At 42.0% G+C, this 20,082-nt stretch overlaps 1 protein-coding gene across 1 annotated transcript in view; it reads right to left on the bottom strand.

The window, feature by feature from the left end:
* Ppn (proteoglycan-like sulfated glycoprotein papilin) overlaps positions 1 to 20,082 on the bottom strand; it is an 80,793-nt gene that overhangs the window by 51,832 nt on the left and 8,879 nt on the right. Inside the window, exons 6-30 of the mRNA XM_074094848.1 lie at positions 19,429 to 19,509; positions 18,393 to 18,568; positions 17,635 to 17,767; positions 16,523 to 16,745; positions 14,559 to 14,691; positions 13,624 to 13,803; positions 13,135 to 13,311; positions 12,481 to 12,666; positions 12,250 to 12,385; positions 11,764 to 11,940; positions 11,626 to 11,679; positions 10,859 to 11,170; positions 10,717 to 10,770; positions 9,827 to 10,642; positions 9,659 to 9,739; positions 9,042 to 9,185; positions 6,999 to 7,209; positions 6,414 to 6,496; positions 5,335 to 5,481; positions 4,645 to 4,762; positions 4,206 to 4,492; positions 3,574 to 3,750; positions 3,103 to 3,279; positions 2,072 to 2,251; positions 943 to 1,113 (exon numbers count right to left, since the gene is read on the bottom strand). Of these exons, the coding sequence (XP_073950949.1) occupies positions 943 to 1,113; positions 2,072 to 2,251; positions 3,103 to 3,279; positions 3,574 to 3,750; positions 4,206 to 4,492; positions 4,645 to 4,762; positions 5,335 to 5,481; positions 6,414 to 6,496; positions 6,999 to 7,209; positions 9,042 to 9,185; positions 9,659 to 9,739; positions 9,827 to 10,642; positions 10,717 to 10,770; positions 10,859 to 11,170; positions 11,626 to 11,679; positions 11,764 to 11,940; positions 12,250 to 12,385; positions 12,481 to 12,666; positions 13,135 to 13,311; positions 13,624 to 13,803; positions 14,559 to 14,691; positions 16,523 to 16,745; positions 17,635 to 17,767; positions 18,393 to 18,568; positions 19,429 to 19,509 (4,614 nt within the window). The remainder of the gene's footprint in view (positions 1 to 942; positions 1,114 to 2,071; positions 2,252 to 3,102; positions 3,280 to 3,573; positions 3,751 to 4,205; positions 4,493 to 4,644; positions 4,763 to 5,334; positions 5,482 to 6,413; positions 6,497 to 6,998; positions 7,210 to 9,041; positions 9,186 to 9,658; positions 9,740 to 9,826; positions 10,643 to 10,716; positions 10,771 to 10,858; positions 11,171 to 11,625; positions 11,680 to 11,763; positions 11,941 to 12,249; positions 12,386 to 12,480; positions 12,667 to 13,134; positions 13,312 to 13,623; positions 13,804 to 14,558; positions 14,692 to 16,522; positions 16,746 to 17,634; positions 17,768 to 18,392; positions 18,569 to 19,428; positions 19,510 to 20,082) is intronic.

The following is a 20,082-nucleotide window of genomic DNA, read 5'->3' as shown; positions in this document are numbered from 1 at the left end:
GAGATGGCACAAGATGATCGAAGTTCGAATCTTGAACTTTGTAGTATAAGGCCAGATTTCTCTTTGAACTTAGGTACTGAAAGCCTCCACGCAACTTTTCTTGACGCTACCCGTTACCAGTTACGTCCGCAGCCGCTATAGTAGAAAGGCACTCACCGGGACTTGCGTCAACTTACGTTCGCTTCAACTAATTTACTTCAAGGTTTGAAGTCCAGGTCGCAGGTGGTAGGACCTTGTGCAAGGTCCGCCCGGATTGCTACCACCATCTTGCTCGCTAATCCTGCCGTGAAGCAGCAGTGCTTGCACTGTTGTGTTTCGGCGTGGAGAGTAAGACAGCCGGTGAAATTACTGGCACTTGAGGTATCCCATCTTAGGCTTCTAAGTTGGCAACGCATCTGCAATACCCCTGGTGTTGCAGATGTTTATGGACGGTGGTGATCTCTTACCATCAGGAGACCCACTTGCTCGTTTGCCATCCAGTCGAATAAAAAAAAAGTAACATAATATCAAGGAAGAAGAGGACGAATGGCTCATTGAACTCACCGAAAGCGCTAGCAAAAGCCTCCGCGCAAATCTCTGGTCGGTACAACTGTTACCGTTGTCTTTGCAGCCGTTAGGTATAGTAGAATGTCTCTCATCGAAGCTTGTATCAACGTTCTTAGGCACGTTCAGCTGACCCGTTTTATTTCACGGCTTGAAGGATAGGTAACATCAAGGATGAAGAGGATGGATGATTAATTGGACTTACCGAAAGCGCAAGCAAAGGCCTCCGCACAACTTCTCTGTTCGGCACAGCTGATGCCGTTGCCTCCGCAGCCACAGTACTAGAAGGTCAGGCATCGAGGCTCGTATCAGCATACGTTTAGCTTACCCGTTTTATTTCACGGCTTGAAGGCTAAATAACATCAAGGATGAAGAGGATGGATGGTTCAGTGAACTCACCGAAAGCGCTAGGACAAGCTTCCGCGCAACTTCTCTCGTCGCTAAACCTATTGCCGTTGCCTCCGCAGCCGCTGTAGTAGAACGGCAAGCATCGGTTCTCAGTCTCGCTGAAGGACCAGGCAGGCTCCTTGTCTGTGCAATTGCCTGCTTCTTGCGGCAACGTGCACTCAGCTGTTCCGTGCAGAGACAGTTAGTATCCACAAGCTTGTCTACCGCTCATGGCTTCTGACAGCCTGGTATGTCCGAGATTTTCATTCGGTTTTACATTGGTTCTATTAAGATTTTATGCAAAATACTCGAGCATACCAAACTGTAAATTATGAAGTATTAGCAAAGAAGGAAAATGTTCTAGAAGATAAACTACTGAAAACCATAACCGCTAATCTACATAGTAAGCATATCCCAAAACCAGCGTGCACATAAAAGAAGTGAGAAACCCATAGTATAACTTAAATATTTGTTATAAATTCAGTTTTTACTACAAATCCTTCAATCTAGACTAAAAAATTTGGGTTGTATCTACATGATGCATTGCATCTCTCATGACATTGTTGTTATTTTGAACTATGTATGGTACCTTTAAGTACAGTCGAGTGTAAAAATACGAACCTATCCAACGCTTAAAAAATATGTACTTAGGTACCACAGACTGATTTCGACGTAATAAGGCCACGATAACACATATTTTTGAGTGGTTCGAATAGATGATATTTTGCACTTGACTGTGATACGAATTCAGAATAGCAATTAAGTGTGACTATATCGACTGGTCGAAAATTGTTAGTCATAATGTAATGTTTGACATAACTATTTTATTCTCTGAAACCATTTATTTTTTCAGAATTGTTATAAAACAAACCTAGCCTAACCTAAAGAGTTCTACAGGTGACCATTTAAAATTTATGAAAAATGTATGGTTTCAGCGGGTAAAAAATATGTCTAAGAATAATTATAACAAACATTACATTATGACTTATAAAATTATGCCAGTCGAAAGGATCTCCAATTAAGTACCTATCCATGAGAGAATATAGTTACTCGTATATTCAACCTGCACGAAATTATTTCGTTAAATTGTCAAGCAGGTAGGTATCGATAATCGCTTTAATTCTTCAGCGCATAGACTCACGTTGTAGAGCACCGGGAGGCTGGCACCGCAGCACGCAGGCAGCGTCTGAGCTGAACCTGTTGGCGTTGCCCTCGCAGCCGCCCCAGGAGAACTGCTCGCAGCGCCCGGCCTCCGCGTTGAAGCCCCAGCGCACGAAGTTGCCGGCACACGAGCCCCGCTCGATTGGCTGCTTACATTGGTCTTAAACATTTAAAGAAAGATAAGGGACATAAGTTTCTAACTATACTTATGTTACGTGTACTCATCGCGTAGATAATATGGTGAATGAATTGAAACAATTATCTACTTTGCTCACCTGCGACCTTCAAAAGTCAATGGTCTGCAAAGGTGCGGCTGAGCAGAATAATTTTTTCAGTTCATTGATATGGACCTCCGGAAAGTAACGCCTGGTTCAATAAATGATTGATAATGTGGTAGATAAGTGATGCTGTCCGTACCATGCCTGGTGTTAGAATAGGACGGACCCGTTTCTTCACATGGGTGTCGTAAAAACTAAGGGAATGTGAGACTGGGCAGCAGCGCTCTCTGTTGCCAACTACGAACTATCCGGACTCCAGCACTAGTGTGTCAAAGGTAATAAGAAAACATCACACTCTTTCCACAAGAAAGTCGTCATGAAGGTTCACTACGGATCCTCAACCACTCTGTCAAGTCAAGAGTATATAGGTAGCAAGTAAGGCGAAGTCAGTGCAATATTCTAAATCGATCAAGACATGGGGTGAAATTTTTATCACCGAGATGGAAAGTTTTCAATAGTTTGTTCTTTCTCTTTCTAGATGTCTGATGCAAGTGTCTAATACACGTGTCATAAAATATAGAATTGTGGTAAACCATCAAGTCTTAAGGCGCAGTCAGGGTCTTGACAAGCGAGTCTTTTTATTCTCTTTGAAAAAAAAACAAAGAATAGGTAGCACAAACTCTCGAAGGTAGTCCATAGAATGAAGGGGACAGAATATAATATCATCTACTTATAAGTTTATAAAAAGTTAGCTGGTAAGTAGATTTCCTTTGAATGTTCAGAATATTGATACCTTCGTTCCTGGCAGGTTGGCACTGCTTCTGGCACTTCTCGCGCGTCTCGAAGTTGTTGGCATTGCCGAGGCAGCCGGTGTACTGGAATTGGCCGCACTGTTCGTACTCAGAGTCGTAGTACCAGCGCTGGTAGGCATCCCCGCATCCTCCGATCGACTTCGGGAGATGGCACACCTCTGAAAATGTTTATTGTTATTATGATGGACTGGTCAGTTATAGAGAAACATTGCGCACATTCTAAATATTTATCTGTCTGTGTTAAGGTTTGAAAGATATGGGATATAAGTTAGATCCCTGGGTTGAAGCGAAATTACATGTACCTATGTTTATATAGCTAGGCATCTATGACTAGCATGTAGGTTGGCATTAGGTAATGAAGTAATGATTTTAAGAATGGCGCTTTTTTTCTTCCCTAGCTGTAAAAGGTGCCTGCTAGATTCAGTTTTAAGTAGATCATTGACATTTATTACCTTTATCGGATGGTCGTACGCAAACATCCTCGCACTCTTCTTTGGTGGCGAACCGGTTGCCGTTGCCTTCGCAACCGCCATACCAGAAGCGCGAGCAGCCGCCGTACTGCGTGTCGAAGAACCAGTATGCCGAGTAGTTATGGCACGGCCCTTGCACGGCCGGCAACGCGCACGCCGCTGAAAGGACCAACCACGCATTGGAGGATTATTGAAACATCTTGTAAAGTTTGTTAACTTGAAGGATCGGATATTTCTCTTAATATTTGTGACTAGACGGATTGGATTCCCAAACCTTGTAAGGAAGCGCCACCTGGGAAATCTGTTCTATTAGTTTCAGAAGAATATTTAAATATGCTAGAAATGAAAACTTTCGGAAAAGTCAGGAATACTGTTATGAATTACTCAGCACTAGCTAGTTTAGTTTTATCATCTGGGAATCTATATTAATTTGATGTTAAATGAAGGAAAAGCATTGGGCTATTTTTTAGTACCTATACTAGACGCTGTGATCGAAATTGGGATGATGATGAAGAGAACAGATATACACGCTTGTTTAGATATTCTATCATGCACGTACGAGTATGAACTTGATTGAACTAGTCAACATTTTTAATCAAAATATAAAAGTTCACCTTGTTTATTTTCGGGCACATCGGTGCATCCAGAGAACTTCTCTCCCTTAGCTTCCGTCTGTCCATCAGGACAGCATCCGTATTTGCTCGAAGCACAATCGCAGCCAACCTGGTCGGGTCCGGTGGCGGCCGTCTGGCCGTCCCCGCAGCAGCCGTGCGTGGACTGGCGGCAGTCGCAGCCCTGCAGGTTGGGGCCTTTGGCGGTGGTGATGCCATCAGGGCAACAGCCGAACTGGTACGTGTGACAACTGCAGCCTTCGTAGTCAGGGCCGGATGCTTCTGTGTGCCTGAAGAAAAATATATTATTTACGGCTCAAAAGTACCACCGCTAAATCGTAAAAATAATTGAAAAGTTTTGTCATAATATTACCAACATAAAATGGTGGTGACATGAAATATTACCGAAAAGGTTCTGATATGGAAAATGTGGGATAGTTACTTGTCAGGGCAGCAGCCGTGTTCGGTGTGCTCGCAGCCGCAGCCCTCCTTGTTGTAGCCGCGGGCGATGGTCACGTTGTCCGGACAGCAGCCGAAGCGGGCGTTCTGGCAACCACAGCCTACAGACCGAGAGCGTTGGATTAAACACAGATTTAGGCTGCGGACTGCACGCCAGCGTTTCCTCTGTTCATTGCACGTCCTACACGGTGGTTTCCTGGCACCACATCGAGTAAACACAATGAAAACAGAAAACGCTCACCGCCCCGCTGTTTGCGTCAACAAAAAATTTAACCGACTACAAAAAACCATGAAAATATTTTTCTACTAGTTAGAAGTTGGTGCCTCAGTACGAGCTAGCAGGAGTGATAGAAAAGCCTCATAGATAGTATGGAGGTAACGTAGCCTACAGGTCTACTCGTGCTGCATTAAATAACCCTTAGAGCATGAACGCACTATGCAATGCAGTTAGCAGTGCGGTTTTAGCGCGCTATCTCTCTTCAGAGTATTGCTTGAAAAGAGAAACACCACTCGGCTAACCGTATAGATAGTGCATAGAAAGAAGCGAGCGCTTAGTGAAAGAATGCACTATGCATTTAGCTGCGTGGTTTCCCGAGTGCTCTTCAGAAAGAGCACCGCGCGCTGAACCGCCGCGACTAACCACGTAGTGCTTACTCGGTTTTAGAGATACTACCTTCAAGATGCGGTCCGTCCGCAGGCTTGTAGTTGTCCGGGCAACAGCCGTACGGGTAGAGCAGACAGCACCCTTCGCTGCCGGGCCCGTGCGCCGGTGTCTTGCCATCAGGGCAGCAGCCGTAAGCTGATGTGTTGCACGACTTCATTCAGCAGATCGGCTCCTTAAGCTAGGTTTCAAAGTCGAGGGTTAAGTCACTAAGGATTCCACCGACTTGACGAACATTGGTTTGCCCTACAGTGGGGCGTATATACCTAGGCCAAGATGTGGCAGTCGGGCTCGAATTGATCATCATCATCATGTCAGCCGTAGGACGTTCACTGTAGGACATAGGCCTCCCTCGCAGACCTCCAGCTGCTTAGGTCGGAAGCGGCCTGCATCCACCGTGAACACGCGGCTTTAACTAGGTCATCCTCATCTCGTTTACCAATCCGCGATCGCGATTTGAAAACTTTTCCCAACGGCCATCTTTTCTTCGTGCTGTATAGCCAAGTTGATCATCTCGGTTCAACGTAGGTCGTTGAAAAAGGACCGAACATTTTAAAACCCGCTACAATTTATTGAAGTCTTTTTGTCAACACATGAGGACCATGAGAGAGTGCGGTGTAACACCCATCTTGACATGTGCAGCCGAATTCAGTACTCGTCAAAAAGCACCCTGGACCAAATCGCTCAGGACAAGTCTCGAGCTACCAACCAAACTCGATTGACAATCAGGCCAAATCGTTGCTTCTGTTAAAAATACCAAGTAAGAATCAGCTGCTGGTTTCCAGTACTATTCAGAGTATGTGAAAGAGTGTTGTGAACGTGTGTGTGTGTGTTATAAGTTTTAGGATACTTTCAATGCTTTCTCTGATTACTTTTATTGTCATCCAAATTACATCCATACTAATATTATAAATGCGAAAGTGTGTGTCTTTGTCGCGGGCAAAAGCTAGTAATTGATAATTTGTGGTAATCTAATAACGCCATAATATGGCTTTAACCTTTCCTTCTTTAGTTTTTTAGTGAAATTTAAACAGCAAAAGAGACATTTAGAGGCGTCCTAAATTAAGCAAACAAAATGTTTTTTTTTTCACCTGTTGTTGTTGTAGTTGTTTCGGGACATCCTTCTTTGAGCGGTCCTTTAGCTTCAGTCTTTCCATCCTTGCAGCAGCCAAATCTTTAAAAAAGTTTAATAATGCTAAGTTACATATTTTATACATTAGAACTAACCTAGCCCTGTACCTTCTGGAACAAAATTAATATGACAGAAATACATTGCAACCACATCCGAAACGTCGAGGCAATTTTGCTATTTTACGAGTATGAGTGATTAAGATCCAGAATGCTCAAAATACAAGATGTCTTCGAATTATTATCACGGAACCCTTGTTCATTTTTTCTTTTCAGTATTTTTCAAATGTGGTTGTAAATTGTTTCCGAATATTGATCGAAGTTTAAAGTGCATAGCTTTAAATTTTTTACAACAATTTGAATGAAAGAAAACCCCGATGAAAAATCTTTACAGATACGTTTAGCTAAACTTAACCCAATAACAGATGATGGGGTTCATTCAGCTGAACGCAGCTTTAATATGTTCCATCTATGTACCTATGATACAGCATTTCAGTAGGCTGAATAGAGATAGATAGAGAAGCTTTTCTCTTCCGATGGCTACTTACTCGGAAGACTTGCAAGGCGGCGGCGGCGGTGGACAGCCCTCCTGATCGTTGCCCTCAGCCGGCGTTTTGTTGTCAGACTTGCAGCATCCGTACAGTGTCTCCTTACATTTACTTGACGGACATCCTTTGTTGCGAAGCCCAGCAGCGGGCGAGACGCCGTCGGGGCAGCAACCGAATTTCGTTTCGTTACAAGTCTTGGGGTGCGGACATGCTGAAAATTAATAGAAAAACTAAAGAGTATAAGTACCTAAGTAAAACGTACCAGGGTGGAACCTTTACCCAATCACAATCACACTATGATTTCACTGGCAGATGAATGGAATGCCAATATGAAATTTACAGCAAAAAGGTTCTCTATGGCTGGACGTGATTCAGTTTCTTCGACTGCAGGTCGGTACTATTGAATCGCGTACCAGAGTAGGAACTTCTCGTAATCAATTTCGCTATGATTTCTTTGTCAGATGTATGGAATGTCAATATCAAATCAAATCAAGTGAGTAGGTAGATATTCTTACTCTACTCGTGATCATCGCTGTCGCAAAATGACCAGAAAGTCAAAATAATCAAAATAATGAACAATCCGTGAGCTCTTAGAAAAACCTTCGGGATTCGTTAGTAGAAAAAATACAAACATTGGAACATAAAACCTCCTCCTTTTTTGAAGTCTGTTAAAAATGACAATTGTCTTTTTGACTTGTAGCAATCCATCACGAGAAGAGAGCACTCGTTGTGTTATCATTGATTTATATAGAGCAGTTAAAACCACCACTTACTTATTTACTTAGTTTGTTATTTTTCGGAAATTGATTTCCATGGGGAGTCAACTTTAACAGGGTATTTCTGTAAATAGCCAATAACGGGAGATTGTTTATAATGTATACTTATACATATTTTGTAAAGAAGCTGAAAGTTTCAAGAAAAGTGTTGATATTTTAATAAGGTTCAAGACCGAGTTGAAGCAACGGGGATTTCAAAAAGTACATTAAAAAAATATTAAACGAAAGCAGACCAAAAAAACTCATTTGACATAGTTACCCAAGAGAAGAAGATACTAACAACAGCTCTATATATTTCCAAATAAAGGTAGTGTGTTCTCTATTTAAATTAAGGATAGAAGAATTCGAAAATGCTAATTTTATTTTATTTGTATCATGACAAAAAAGTCATATTGTATTAAAATTAGGAAAAGATAAAGAAGCGTAATATTATTACAGTAAGGTTCATTTTGTACTGATGATTATTCTTTTCATCACACTTGCTCGTAAACAGCGTCGAAACATGCAGGCTACCTTGGTTGCAACCCGCCAAATAAAACCCTCGACCTTAATGTGCTTGTCATGAAACCCGTGGTCGGTAAATGAGTCATTGCGCGTACAAATTTTGTTGTCATGAAGCCCAAGGTCGGTAAATGAGTCCGTGCCCGTACTGATGGTGCTGCGCGCGCTGCAGCGCATGGCGAAGCAGCAGGACCACATGCACACGCGGCTCAGGCACATGCTGAGGGAGGGGGAGGGCGACGCTGCCAAGAGCGCAGCCTATGATATCGCCAATATTTGGAAGAATTATATTTTTTCTTTTAGAAATATATTAAAATTTTACTCGCAAATGTGATGAAAAACATTGTATGTCGCACGGGCGGTACTAGAATTACGAACATCGACTCATTAAAGCCCTCAGTCTTCGACTTCAGGCTTCTAATAGACGCTCGTTCGTAATTCCTTATTTACCGCCCTTAAGACACAATGTACTATTACATAACTTTTTACGGTAACTTTGAAAAGTTTTGCAAGTTGATAACAGAACAGAACCGCATATCACGATCGCGTGTCATCGTCATCGTCTATACCCGAAGCATGCTTCTAAAATCCGAAGGTTTTTTTTTAAGAGCTCACGGAGTGTACTCAGTAATTATATCTAATATAAATGTGACATATGTTATGACTATCGTCGATTTCGTGACTTTGAAGACTGATTAAACTGTGAATATGATAAAAAGTCAGTACATACGATGACAGGTGATAAATATGTTGAAAGATTGATTACCTTCATCGAAAGGCCCTGCAGCGGGTGTTTTCCCGTCGGGACAGCATCCGAACATGCTCTTGATGCATTTGGCGGGGGTCTTCCTCGGCCTGCAGCGAGGTTTCTTTGTGTAGATGGCTACGGTGGATGACCAGTCCCACGGAGCTAGAAGCATACCATATTATTAAGAAAAGGAACGAATCAGTAGAATGTTGATACGTCCTGTAAAATTCTGCAATGTATTAAGTAGTAACTTATTGCTTCTTTCGTACTATTACTAGTTTTTCTTGATAGCTTTTTCTCTGATCTCACGTATACATATAAACAAGTTGATTTATTTATTAGAATTATAAAAATATTATTATTATGATGGAATAATACACATTTTTTGTGTTAAACCTTAAAATTATGACCCGCTTGCCCAAATTTAGTGTTCTGCTTAACCTTGGGTCCATTCGACTCTATTAGTTTATTTTTCAGGAGTTGTTGATAATATAAGAATTTTTAGAAATTTAAACCTATTGCGATTGACATGAATATGCATTTGAGTGTATTTTATAGCTATCAAAATCGAATTTATTTAAGTTAAATTTATGAGCTTTAACATAACAGAAATCGTTAATAAAAAATATATTTACTTGTGTCACTGGATTCTGATGTTTCTTCGGTGAATTCTGTAGTTGAGCCACCTGCAGTAGTGCTTTCAGTCAAATCAGTTTCTGTTCAATAAAATAACAATATGAAAAATGTATATTTCTAACATTAAATCAAGGAAGATAAATATTTTTTTATTGCCTTATCCGTACCTGTGCTTACTGTGGATTCGGTTGGCTCCGATTCACTAGTTAATCCAGAAGCAGTAGTTGCTTCTGTTTGGGTACTTGGTTCGGTAGTTGATCCTGATTCAGAAGTAAGATCTGACACTGTCGAACCCTCACTTTCTGTGCTACTCGTTACATCTGTTTCAGTGCTTCCCGTTTCAGCGACGGTACTACCTGTTGGTATACTTTCTGTAGTTACTTCTTCACTGGTGCCTGTCGTTTCTTCGGTTTCTGCGTCACTTGTTTCATCAGTCACTGTACTCTCTGTACTTCCTGTAATTTCTGTAGAATCAGTAGCGTTTGTGGACTCGGTGCTTGATTCAGATAGAGTTACACCTTCTGTGGTTGAACGATCTGAACTTTCTGTTGTTGATAAGTCACTGGTACCTGTTTCTGTAACATCTGAACTAGACTTGTCACTCGTTTCCGTAGTTTCCGCGATTTCTGTAGTCGAGGTATCAGTTGCTTTTGAGCTATCATCCGTTGTTGTGGGACTGATTTCTGTTGAAACTGTTTCATCCGTTGCAGTGGGGCTGATTTCTGTTGAAACTGTTTCTTCTGTTGCCGTGGGACTGGTTTCTGTTGAAACTGTCTCTTCAGTTGCCGTGGAACCAGTCTCATCTGTCACTGTTGTAACTGTTTCTTCAGTGATTGTAGAGTCAGTTTCTTCTGCCACTGTTGAAACTGTAACGTCAGTTGCCGTCGAACCGGTTTCCTCTGTAATCGATGTAACGGTTTCTTCAGTCACTGTACTACCGGTTTCTTCAGTTTCTGTGTTTTCTGTAGTACTATCCGTGAATCCTATGTAAAAAAAAATAGTCAAGAAATATTTTCATAATTCACAAATACTAAATTATTATTACACCTTAAACTACCTTCTGAGACTGATGAGTCTGTAGCTGATGATTCTGAAGTCTCCTCCGTCGCACCTGCAAAAGTAAAATGATTTCACGACACAAATGTTATTGTTCGAAATACTAACTAAAATTTCACAAACATTATCAAAAATATATTCACCACTCTCTGTTGTTTCTGTGATATTAGTTTCAGTACTACTAGGGCTGACAGTAGATGCCCCACTTTCACTTTCAACATCACTGCTATCGGTTGGTGTCACATCTGTGCTACTAGTTGCGTCAGTTGCTCCTGATTCCTCAGTTACTTCACTCTCAGTCTCTCCAGATACTGTTGAACTGGTTTCTTTTGTCAAATCAGAACCAGTACCATCTGTAGCCGTCTCAGGAGTTTCCGAAGTTGGACCAGTATCACCAGTCTCCGTTGTTCCATCTGTATATTCACCCGAGCCTTCGTAGGTGGACCAGGTTGATCCTAAAAGTCATTAGCTTTCTCAAAAAGTGGTTTTAAGGTTTACAATAAATAGAAAATAGTTATTTGTGTCACAAGGGAGCAAAATGATGTATTTACGACGAGGGCGGTACATTGAATCCAGAATATAGCGAAGGATTCTACAATACTAAAGTAGAATATTGAGCGTAATGAGGGATTTAAGTGTTAACGCCCAAGATGAAAATAATTTTGCTCCCGAGTGATTTATACAACTTTTCACACCGAGTATGACGAAAATTTAAATAAAACAAATCTTAACATAATTAAAAAGCAAACAGCGTAGAAAATGGCGTGGTTTTACAATTATCAACTTCAAGAAATTGCATTTGCAAAATAACACAGAAAAGCCATGAACAGAAAAGTTGCACTTTGATCCCTCTCGGCAGGGAGGAAAAGTTACTTTTCTGAATGAGATGTGAGAAAACAATATATAATACCTGTCCCGGAGCCAGTTTCAGCTGTAAACTCGGACTCTGTATCTCCAGATCCTTCTGTAAATGAATTTTTGATAATTTTAATGCATTTATCTTAAGAATATCATGCGACAGCAAAAAGTATAAAGGATCTGTTATTACCACTTGTAGGAGCATAGGGTGCGTCACTGCTCATTAAATCCCTGTCGAGTTCGCCGGGGGCAACTTCCGCGCCGACCTCGTCGCCTTCTCCCTCTTCCTCGTCTTCATCTATGCAATCTTCGTAGTTGTCATCATCCATGACCGGTGTGGACATCGCATCCACTGGTATCGTTTCATCTGCAAAGATGATGTTGAGTTGGTGCGTTAAAGCTACACTTTTAGGTGCTGCCTATCTCAATATCATGGCTCTTTGTGTCAATAAACACATTAATATTAAACTAATCACTCCGGTGTTGTTTGCACAATCATGCGCGAAAAAAATAGTCGAGGCTACAATTACGCGTGCTTGCTTGACCTTGCAAGTAATATTTAACAGGATAGTGATAACGGCAATGAGAGGGTTACCTTTCTTATATTTTTTGCAATTTTAGGCAATAAACAGCAGTATTTATTGAAAAAAAAACTTTCTAAGCTAAATTGTGTCACCTGAGTCGCAAGGACCAGTGTTGCATGTCTGCATGGATTCGGGAGTGTCTTCCTCAGCACATGCCAGCGACACCTTGCCGCCGTTCAAGCACATTGCCTTTCGGTACTGCTCGCCGCCACCGCACAGCTTTGTACACTTTGGAAACATTCGAAGATATTTACTTTCAAGTATATACGGGATAGGGAGGCAGTATGATTAAAGAAAAAAATCCTCAAACTTTAAGAGCTTACCTCAGTCCAAGGACCAGCGAACCACTTGGCAGGGCATTTCTCCTTAGGTATTTCGCAGGGTGTCGTGTCGTTGTACCTTGTCTCGTTGTCGCACTTGCTGTCGCTCACTACTCTTATAGAGACGGCGTCGAACTGGCCGCAGAATACGCGTCTGGTTTTTACACCCTTGCCGCATTCTACGGAACACTAGAGAGAATATCGTTTGTTTAAATTTTAGCCAAATAGTGCCTAATATTATATGATTCGTCTTGCTGTCAAAACTATTTCAACTTATCTAGTCATTACCTATTGATTATTAGGAAGTTATGCAAGTGTCTATATTAGTTTAATGTTACTCCAAAGAAACTAAGCTAAAATCTAACAGGGATGCTACCTACTACGAAATTCGAAAATCTTAATAAAACATAATAAGCGTCAGCGGGATGGCAGGATACGAAGTTCGAATTTTGCACTTCGTAGTATACCTCTAGGACCTGTTCTACTGAGTATACAATTCATACTCATTACATTCTTTCTGATGGTGCCTCGACCGCGAAATGTGACAAAATTCTAAAGGTGTTGTTGATAACTTAGTCCGTGAAACATCTCCTTGTTACTCTTTATCTTGCTGGCGTAAAAGTGGCAAGATAATGGACAAAGTGCTCGTATACTCACATTGCTCCACTGCGTGGCGTACCACTGCACTTGGCAGGGTGGCAGGTCGTCGGCGTTACAGGGCTGTTCCAACTTGGGCTTGGGGTGATTGGCACAGAACTTCGGGTCGACCAGTTCACCGTCTTTTGTTGAGCACTCCACCACGCGGGACTTCACCGTCGATAGACATGTGTCGCACTGGAACAGACAAATTTAATCAGGCAAGTCCATAATGTTCAACAGTTTCGGTGTCAAACAGAAAACTTAGTCAAGTGCCACAAATACGCATGCGTCTTAAAATGCCTGCGAAATTCCAACAGTGTCACTGGGCAAGAGTCTTGAAAACGCTTACGTATACGTTGCCAGCACTGAATGTTTTGACTCAACTCTTCTTTCAGTTCGCCCCTTTCCTTCTGGGTGAAGTCAAAAATATACAAAAAATCTTTCTTCTTTTCTAAAAGGAAGTAATCGTTACTCATTCTCATGTTGTTATAATAGTGCTGTACTGACCCCAGACCACTCGGACGCGACCCAGTCGACACCGTCGCAGGGGCTGAGCATACAGCTCTGCTCCTCAGCCGGCCGCTCGTCCGCGCACTCTTCTTCCGCCAGCACCTCCACCCGACCATTAGTTCGCTGGTGACAGACTACTTGGCGCGTCTGCTTGCCTTCGCCACAGAGCTGGTCGCACTGCGAAAAAAATAAAAACATTAAAAAAACAGCAGCAGCCAATCACCAAATATCGTCTATCATGTTTGTATCGTCTATCGCGTTTCTCACATGTGTTTTTATAGTTTTTGCACAGATAATTTACTTGTGAAGTGTGAAATAGAATGGACATGGAACACAGCTGACATTTAGGTATTCATCATCATCATCAATATTATTCGGAAGGCGTCCACAGCCAGACGTATGTATTTCCCAAGTGCTAAGGGCCATCCATAAATTGTGTCACTCCTTAGGGGGGTGAAGAGTTGAAAAGTCTCGCCATTTGTGACACATCAACAAACTAATTGCAATTTTCATAGTAATAAAGTGTCACATGAGCGGTTTAAAAATGATCACAATTGGTGTGACTTAATTAAGGAATGACCCAATGGCTTTTATGCCATGTGCGAAGTATTGTTAGCTCCGTCAAATAGCACCTAACCGAGAAGCGCGTTTCAAAAACCAAGAGTCCCGAACACGTAATACTCGTGAACGCTTTAATGTGCGTCTGTGGAACTGGTACACATTTGACATTTAAGAAACTGTGCAATTGAACCGCAAGTATCCGGAAACGAGGCTTTTGGAGAAGTACTTAGTTGTACTTACTAGAAACGCGCATAGGCATGTTTATACCAAATTCGGATCCCTCGGTTTTTAAAACGAGGGTTTTCAAAACACGCTTTTTAGGTGCTCAAAGTCCTCTATTTGGAGCTTTCTTGTTCCTAGCTCTTACTAACCGGTTTCCAGGGTCCAGTGAACCAAGTGGGGCAGCTGGCGTTAGTGTTGCACTTCTGGAACAGCTCCGGCTTGGGCCCAAGCAGCTCGAAACATTGCTGGTCCTCCACGATCGAAGGATAACTGAAAGTCACTCTGAAACATTGCATCTCACTCATGATTCTCTAGTTGCTGTAGTTTTATCAATATCCTTACGATTAATATAAGATTTATTGTAACTTAATTAATAAATTTGCCTTTAAATGCCTTTATCTTTACTTGGTAGTTGGTGTCGGTTAAACCTAAACAATTTTACCGTAAATGACATTAATTTATAATGTTTTTGTGTAAAAATTGAATATTGTTTAGTTAGATTAAACAGGCTTCCTTTAGGAAAAGGGGAATATTTTGATTATTTCATACTTAGGTACGAGTACGTGAAAGGATACGAATGAGACTCATAAACTTGTCTCCTCAATACACTCAGAGGCAGGTACAATTTTGAACCTCATTACTGTTCGTTTTAAGTACTTCTATCTATTTTTGGAAACAAAGTAAACACATTCAGTGTTGCAGCGACTAGCTGGGTCGAAGCCTCCTCATTCTCCATGATAGTTTTAATTCTTATTTTAAATTCACTTCAGTCCAACTGACACGGCAATTAGTTTGTATAGTTGCTCTGTCAAGGCTTTGTCGGATAATTTGTATGAATCAAGAAAATATTATTTTTCATCACACTTGCCTTGCTCGTAAACAGTGTCGTATTATGCAGGCTATCTTGGTTGCAACCCCCCAAATAAAACCCTCGACGTTAATGTGCTTGTCATGAAACCCGTGGTCGGTAAATGAGTCATTGCCCATACTAATTTTCATGTCATGGAGCCTAAATGAGTTTGTTACTGCATGGTGTGCTGCTGCTGCTGCTCCGTGCGCGCGCTGCACACGCACGCCATGCACATACTGCGGAGGGGGATGGGGGAGGGCGGCGCGGAGCTGGCGCTGCCAAGAGCGCAATCAGCGGTATCGGCAATTTTTGAAAAAAATATTAGTTTTTCTTTTACAAATATACAATTTTGCTCGCAAATGTGATGAAAAACATTGTATGTCGCACGGGCGGTAATTACTAAAATTACGAACATCGACGTTGAATTTTTTTTTAATGTCCTCAAGTGAGGACTAGGAGATCCAGGAGGGTAATGTAGTAAACTTGTTTTAACTTTCAAACCATTCCGGAAACGTGCAGTTTCAATACGTGGTCAGTATAGCGACATCTAGCGCCATATAGTGAGAAAATATAGAAACTCCAAATCCTAGATTGCGCCATTTCTCAACTCGAACGCATAATACAACTTCCCACGCTCGTCCTTCGGACCTCAGTCCCCAGGCATAACTTCCGTCAGGACAGAAATCTCTCTATTGTAGCTTATTGGCGTGCATATGTCGATTACAGGGTAGGCAGTTGGTACTTTGCACTACAGCTGCGCGCCACCAGCACTATAGCGCTGCCTACCCTGCTGTCATAGAGCCTCCCCCCCACAGTCAGCATAAATAATACAAGATCACCAGTGGCGTAGCGTAGTAGGAGTGGGGAGGGAGGGGGGTCCACCTCGGGCAGCACATTCGGGCGTCAAAATATCACAATAATGTAATAATAATAATAATAAATTAATTTATTAATGGTGCGTGTGAAGTTTCCAATCCGCACTGGACCCGCGTGGGAACTACGGCCCAAGTGTTCTCATTCTGAGAGGAGCACTGTACCCAGCAGTGGGACGTGTATGGGCTGGGATGATGATGATAATTCCATACCAAAAAAAATGTCGCACCTACGATTCGGACCGATTAGAATGAGTACCTTAAATAAGAGGGCGGCGAAATTTCCTTCCGCCCCGGGCGGCTGATATATACTCACGCTACGCCACTGAAGATCGTATGTACATTTATCCTTCCGTATAGGTTTTGAAAGTATTGAAAACATGTTACTTACCCATTGGAAATGATTTTCTGGCAGTGTATTTGTCGGGAGCGGGTGCCGCCCTGGCCGCAGGGCTTGGAGCAAGGGCTCCAGGGACCCTCGACCCAGGTGGCGGCGCAGGCCTGCAGGTTGCAGGTCTCGTTGGATGGCGGCCGGAGCCCCTCGTCGCAGAGGTTGTCGTCCACCACGTCCAGTTCTTCGCGCGACCGACACGACACTGTACGCGTCTGGAAGCCTGATTGAAAGCAGCAAAATTATTTCGATCCAAAAATTGCTTTACTACCACGACTACTAACACGAGTTCTAATAAGTCTTATTTATATCGTATCGTTCTTTTACGACGTAGATACATCATATTTATTCTATAATCAATCGCTTACGTGGTCGACCACTGACTATCTATGTATTTACTAAACTGTTCTTTTAAATAAGTTGAATCGTTGAATCAAGCGACTTTGCCTTTTACTAAGAGAGTTGCCAGCCACAACATAGCCCTAAAGAGATTGTTAAAGACTGATTTATGCTGTTAGGTTAGGTATTTTTCTTTTAAATATTTAACTGCTTTTTGTTCAACTTATTCTTGAAATTAAACTTAGCTTATCCTAGGTAGGTACTGGTAAGCAGCAATACTCCTTCATGCAATTTTTTGACTGATATCAGAGCGTGTCACACGTGACACGCCCAGGATAGGATTCCGTTGATATTACGAAAAAAAAACAAATAATATATATGAGCACAGCCGCGGACGGACAGACAGACAGACAGACATGGCGTTTTTGCCATTTTGGCTACGGAGCCCTAAAAAGAGGACATCAGGTCAGCATCGCATCCTATAATCTTCGTCACTGTTGGTCTACTGTTAGTTCAGGTCTACTGTCTATTACTTTTCTCGACTAAACAGTTTCATCATCATCATCATCATCATCATCAGCCGGAAGACGTCCACTGCTGAACAAAAGCCTCCTCATTAGGACGTCCAATTAACGACAACTCGCCACTTGCCGGTTGGCCGCAACTCTCATGATGTCGTCAGTCCATCTAGCGGGAGGCCTGCAAACGCTTCGTCTTCCGGTTCGTGGTTGCCACACGAGGATTTTTCCCACCCAACTAATTTAATTAGTTACCTCCGCCGCAAGTGGCGCTGCAGGGCGTGAAGTCGTCGTGAACCCACACGTACTGCTGGTTTGGCGGCGGCGCCAGCGCAGTCGGTATGCTGTACTCGTAGTCGATGCCCACATTCTCGTCTTGGAGCAGCAACTGTTATGTGATGGTTATTATTTTGAATATGCTCTTGCAAACATTCCTATACTTAGGTGGGTGAATATTCCCCATCCCCCATTAGTTAGCAAAACGCACTGGCAAAACGAAAGGAAAGTCGCAAGAACTTTGATTACGTAGATTTAGCATCGGTATTGTCCTTACTTTTCATTAAAAATTAACCCTGAGCATCATCTCTCTTAATAATCAATGTTCGAACAAAAACGCCGCAAAAACTCTGAATATTTACTCAGGTACAAAGGTACAAGCATGAGAGGCAAAGTTAGTGACGTAAGTATAAAGTCTGGGGCTGGTTGCAAATCCATCGGGCGCAGGTCTTCCTTCTTGTGGTCTTATGTTGTTGAAGGATATTCTTAAGATAAGGATACATGTAGATTATATAGAGATGGAGTGGAGGTGGGTGTACGAGTAGAAGTGTTTCGATTTCCCCCAAAGAATTTCTCTTTTATGCTCTAGGATCAACCAGTTCGGTCCCCCAAGATGAGGACCTGTGGCGTTTTTCCATGATATTGTTCCGCCACTGTTAGTAAGCACAAATTGTTTAGTTTACGCCAGTAGAAGTATTGTGTCATGTCTGGCCTTATCAACGGATGTCTCAAGTTACCGAGAGATAAAGCGGCTCAGTGGTGGGCCCCATGCAGCGCAGCTTGTCGGGCGCCGCGAAGCCCTGCTGGCTGCGCTCGTAGTGCCACGGAGCGCCCGCGATGATCAGCGTCCGGGGGAAGTCGATGTGATAGTCTCCATTCAAATAGTACACGTTGTCTTTCTTCGACCGGAGTGCTGGAAGAAAGAGGTAGTACAGCTGTACGGTCAGGGTAACTGCAACGTGGAACTTTTTTACCATCAATTTCACGGTGACAAGTACTTTGGCTGATGTACAAGGTCTTAATGAAACCACCGAAAACCTTAAAAGTAACTAGATTGTTCAGATTCGAGATTAAATTCGATTAGGCATACTCGTAAGTAAATTTAAATTAGACTTTGGAACTTGATGGCAATCAGTAAAAGCTGACATTTGCTTTGATGTATGTCCTAAATTTAGGACGTTGGGGCTGCCGAGGTAGGTTGAGTTTATTTTAATCCTAAAAGATATAAAAGTAGATTATTTTTGGTTCATATAGATGTGGTTGACTGCTGTAATGCTGGTTTAACCAAGCGTTCTTGACTTTTTTTTTTTTTAGTAATAAAAATCTTTATTCAATAAGACAAAATTGCACAAGAGAAGAATGAACAATTACAAAGAAAAAGACAACAGGTTAAACTTTACGACGAACAAGTAAAAGACGTCCAGCAGGGATTAATTAACACGATTTTTATAATTTTACTTGAAACAATTTCACTTTTTATTAATTGAGCGGCTTTAAATTTTATTGAAATTGTTTATGGACATGGAATGGAATTGCTAGTCGCCGACGCTTGTGGTTATGGTCATGAATAACCTCATCAATCATCATCATCATCATCATCATCATCGTCATCAGCCTACAGCAGTTCACTGCCGGACAATAGGCCTCTTGCATGGCGCGCCACAACACTGTCTTCAGCCTCTCGCCCTCGCCTCGCCTGTGAGGGGCGAGGGGTTGAATTGAATAAATCAATTATTTGAAATGGAATAGTTAATGAATAGTATTCAAACTTACCTAGATAATTATTGGAGTCCTTAATTTCTTCAATCAGGATACTTGTTGCTCCTTCAGGTATGAGAAGCATGTCGTTGTATCCTACAAAAAAAGTTTAATTATATCACTCCGACTTCAGTTAATTGGAACGAACAAAAAGAAATTGCGGGCCCAATGTGGATTGAATTTGATTGAAACTTCACACACACCATTGAATAATGTGTGTGAAGATGTTTATAAATTTAATTTCGCACATAAATTACAAAAAACTCAGGTGTGCGAGCCCGCGCTTGAACCCAAGACTCTTTGTTTGAGAGGCCATAGGTCAAAGCACTAGGCTACCACGAATTAACAAGTATAATCATCATCATCATCATCACTAATCATCAGCCTACATCAGTCCACTGCTGGACATAGGCCTCTTCCATGGTGCGCCACAAAACTCTGTCTTTAAAGTCGTCCGTCCACCGTGCCTCAGGTCAGGACGCCCTAAACTACGTTTTCCCGTCCGTGGTCGCTATTCGGGGACTCGTCTACTAGTCCACCGTTTATCGGTCCTGCGACAGACGTGATCAGCCCAACGCCACTTCAGCGAACAAGTAATGATCTAATGTAATTCACAATTAATTATTGACTATAATAAATTCCTATAAGTAGTGGATTTCAATATTTATC

The sequence above is a fragment of the Choristoneura fumiferana genome, chromosome 11 (genome assembly GCF_025370935.1).
Source record: "Choristoneura fumiferana chromosome 11, NRCan_CFum_1, whole genome shotgun sequence".
NCBI classification, from domain to species: Eukaryota; Metazoa; Arthropoda; class Insecta; order Lepidoptera; family Tortricidae; genus Choristoneura; species Choristoneura fumiferana.
This window is presented reverse-complemented; position numbering and strand designations above follow the sequence as displayed.